The following is a 4,186-nucleotide window of genomic DNA, read 5'->3' on the forward strand; positions in this document are numbered from 1 at the left end:
TGTGTCTAAAATAATTTTTATATTTTAAAAAATATAATATATAAAACATCACCTCTAAATTAACTAACGTTAAAATCTATCGTAATAGATCATTAATATAATGATATATGTAATTTAAGTTTAAAAAAAAATTAAGATATATTTTAGCTCTTGTGGTTTTAGTCATAGACCACTTAAGTCATTATTATTTACTCATGTCTAAAATAACTTATATATTTTTAAAAATATTACATATAAATCCCTCCTTTCAAATTTGAGTTAATAGACATTAAAATATACTTATATAACATATTAACTCATAATAAATTATTCATATAATAACATAGATAATTTAAATTTAAAAAATAGTTAAGGTCTATCTTATCAAGGAAGAGGAAGCAATGAAGATTATAGTGATAAAGATAAGAGAGATCGAAGGTGGAGGTGAGAGAGAGTTGAACCACCACATTATAGGCGTGACGGGTGAGGGAGGCAAGAGAGGACGAAGTGGGAGGCTATGGGGATAAAAATACTCAAGAGGAGGAAGAGGGACTAAAAGACCACTGCGTACTTAGCATCGGACTAGTCGACGCACATCCACTTGAGGTAGGACTAGAAGCTCCTAAGCTCATCGTTAACATGAGAGAGACTACGTGTGTACGACACCCTACTAGGCAATAGCGACTCAATGTTGTAGTTGATGGTTGCTTCCATGATGACGCCTCCTCCTACCATTGATGATGGTCTCGGTTTCTTTTAAAAACTTAAATTACATGTTGTTATATTAATGGTTTATTGTGAGTCAGCATGCCACATAAGTAGACTACGTTTGTTAACTCAAACTTGATGAGAGAAGCTTATATGCTATATTTTTAAAAATATAAGGATTATTTTAGATATTAATAAATCATAAGGGCTTAAGTAGTCCATAACCAAAACTATTTGAGTTCAAATAGATTTTAATCCTTTTTTAAACTTAAATTATATGTATCATTATATTAATAATTTATTATGAGTCAGTATTCCAAATAAGTAATTCTAATATTTGTTAACTCAAACTTAATAGGAGGAGCTTATATGTTATATTTTTGAAACTATAGAGGTTATTTTAGACATAAAAAAATCATAAAGGTTTAAGTTGTCCAAGACCACAAAAGTTAAAATGGACCTTAACCCTTATTAAAACAGTAGACTCATCAATTTTTATACATCAATTGGAATATTTGGTCACATAAATTCATGCAATAAAATTTTCATTTAAATACTTGATATTTTTATAAAAAATAATATAACCCAAAATTAAACCCTAACATAAAATTCACCTCAATGATGATGTCATGTCATGCTGTGTCTTTCGACATCATCACTCCTCCGTTAGCGCTCACCATATGAAATATTAGATAATTTTGATATTGCCTGCCCATTGCCTTATTGAGCATGAATCACTAAAATGTATAACCCAAATTAACGATAGATACATCCCTTAATTATTTATTAAAACATGCACTCTAATCCTTTATGGATTGGATCGAAAAAAATAATATCATAATCATCTTATATGGGATTAAATAATACATCATTTTGAAAATTTGATGGATGTAACATTGATAATTTCGATTTAAAAATTTGGGTCAATAATTGAGACTCGTCAATATATATATATATATATATATATATATATATATATATATATATATATATATATATATAAGTTATCCAGTAATATCGTGATATTGTATTTGAAATGCATGTCACTTTCGGAACGCATGCTGTTTCCTGTACTTATATGGCCTAGTGTAGGCAACCAACCGGGAAATACGTGGACATGAGGATGCGCGCCCTCTCATCTTGATGTAGACCTCATTGATTGATGCCAAGATTAATGCGAGTGACAAGTACTTAAAAGGGCACCCCACACTAAAAAATAAAAATAAAATAATGATTGCAAAGGACTTGTAAACTACACCTCATTCAACTCCGGAGATAAATGATTCCGTACACCAATAATTCAAACCAAGAAATTTGTGCGAGTGGCTTATTCATATGATATGTCACATTCTGACGAAAAATTGTGGGAGTGGATACACCACATGCTTCCATCAATTAAAATGGAAAGTAGATATACAGTGAGTGGACGTATATTATTTGATGCCTTAAATTTATGTCTTGCAAATTGCATTTTATTTAGCTTTACTTAAACAGGATAACAGTACAAGCAGGCACACTTGATTAACAAGCTAAAATCAAAGATGCAAGCACTTACTGAGTTCCATAGAACAAACATTACTGTTGTTGATCATCACCAGCTCTCCTCTTGATCTTCACCCTCAGGCCATTTTTCAGGTGAAGGATGATTGAAAGCTTTGGCTCGACCACATGACCTGGAAGCACTTGAACTTGGAAGTTGTAGACCATGGCAGCCACCACTGCCTTCATCTGAGTGAAGGCCACTTCCTTCCCCAGGCAGGTCCTGGGGCCCGAATTGAACGGCATGAACTTGTAAGATGGCTCGTGCCGCACCCGCCCCTTCTCCGAGATCCATCTCTCGGGCCGGAACTCCAAGCAGTCCTTTCCCCATATCCCTTCCATCCTTCCCATCGAGTACAGGGAGACCAAGATCTTTGTGCCTGCTTCAACTCTGTGTCCACTCGGGAGGATTTCATGTCGCAGAGCTGCCTTGTGCTCGAAGGGAACGGGAGGGAACAGCCTGAGCGACTCGCAGAGGGCTGCATGCAGATAGACCAACTTGCTCAGCTCCTCGGTGTCGAATATGGTCATATCATTGGAACTCGATCTCTGTTTTCGCAAGGGTGTCGAACTCAATTCCTCGAGGATCTTGGACTCCACCACGGGATTTTTGCAGAGCAGCCAGAAGAACCATGTGAGCGCTGCACCAGTTGTGTCCCTCCCGGCAAGCATGAAGTTCATGGCGGTGTCACGGACGAACTTGTCGAACTCGGTCGATCCTTGTCGATGGCTGTCTTGCTGCTCTTCATCGTCATCGTCGTTGATGTAAGACGATAGTAGATCGGCTTTTGCTTCGCCTCCAACGTCTTTTTTATTCCTGAGGCTTCTTAGTTTCTTCTTCTCCGCGATGCTTTCCGCTATATAACGGTCTATTACCTTCCATGACATCGCCAACTTCTTCTCGTCCCCGATCCTCAGCCATCTCGCCAACTTCCACCAGGCCGGCGGTACCGTATGCCGGAGCAACAAGGCGCCCATGGCGTCGTCCATGGCTCTGGCGAACGGGACTGTTGGCAACCCGATGGAGAGGCAACATGGATCGACGCCGAAAACCAAGTAGGAAGTGGCGTCGAAGGTCAACCTCATGAACACATCTTGCAAGTCCACCACCGCCCCTCGTCGCACGACATCGTCCACGAGTGGGATCAGTCCTTTCTCCACCTTGTTTCGAATAGAACTGGCAACGAAGGACCGGAACCTGCGGCCGTTCATGAGGCCGTGGGCCTTCATTCTCTGCTTCTTCCACGACTCGCCGTCGGAGTTGAAGATGCCATCGCCGAGGATATCGAAGATCTCCGAAAACTCCCCTCCCTTTGGGTAATTCGAGAAGTTCGCACTGAAGACGTGTTGCAGATTGGCGGGGTCGCAAGTGAACAGGTAGTCCATGCCCAAGAACCACGGGCCGCGGAAGAAAAAGTTGCACCCGACCACCCTAAGGAGGTCGGTGCACCAATCATGGAGGTGGTCGAGGTTCAGCAGAAGCCCCGGGAGCATCCCGGCGAGCGGCCAGTCCACCGGGAAGCTCGACCTCCTAAAGACCCGGCCGAAGTAGCAGAAGAAGACGAAGCAGAAGATAGAGAGGAGGACCTCAGGGTACGATCGCAAGAAGACCTTGGCAGCCGCGAAGCAACTACCGGCCATGGCTGCTGTCGGAGAAGACATGCTATCTGTTTACAGAAGGATTGCAGCGAGAGAAACTTGGACCGAAGCGAGAGAGGAAATGCCGTATCTCGACAGGTTTGTATGGCTATCGGTGCTGCTGCCACATCAACCGTCCTAAATAGTAGAAATCTGCGAAGTCGATGAGTGCGAAGGGATAGCCACGGAAAACGACATACCGACAGACACGTCAAGTCTACCAGCGTCGCGGTCTTTCCGACGCTGACTGCAGCCACTCCACCGCTACGTGTTCCGATTCAACTTACGACCCGATCCACGCCAAGAGGAGGCACAGGGTCAG

The 4,186-nt window shown here is 41.5% G+C and overlaps 1 protein-coding gene across 1 annotated transcript; it reads right to left on the reverse strand.

The window, feature by feature from the left end:
• Positions 1 to 2,101: 2,101 nt before the first annotated feature.
• On the reverse strand, positions 2,102 to 3,976 carry LOC135638799 (noroxomaritidine synthase 2-like). Its single transcript, XM_065152216.1, has one exon. The coding sequence runs from the start codon at positions 3,886 to 3,888 to the stop codon at positions 2,263 to 2,265; it is 1,626 nt and encodes a 541-aa protein (XP_065008288.1). The 5' UTR covers positions 3,889 to 3,976; the 3' UTR covers positions 2,102 to 2,262.
• Positions 3,977 to 4,186: the final 210 nt, after the last annotated feature.

Source organism: Musa acuminata, chromosome BXJ3-5, assembly GCF_036884655.1.
Source record: "Musa acuminata AAA Group cultivar baxijiao chromosome BXJ3-5, Cavendish_Baxijiao_AAA, whole genome shotgun sequence".
NCBI classification, from domain to species: domain Eukaryota; kingdom Viridiplantae; phylum Streptophyta; class Magnoliopsida; order Zingiberales; family Musaceae; genus Musa; species Musa acuminata.

Bases quoted from the DNA above. Each gene is read 5' to 3' on its own strand.
- LOC135638799 (XM_065152216.1), bottom strand. From the start codon at position 3,888: ATGTCTTCTCCGACAGCAGCCATGGCCGGTAGTTGCTTCGCGGCTGCC.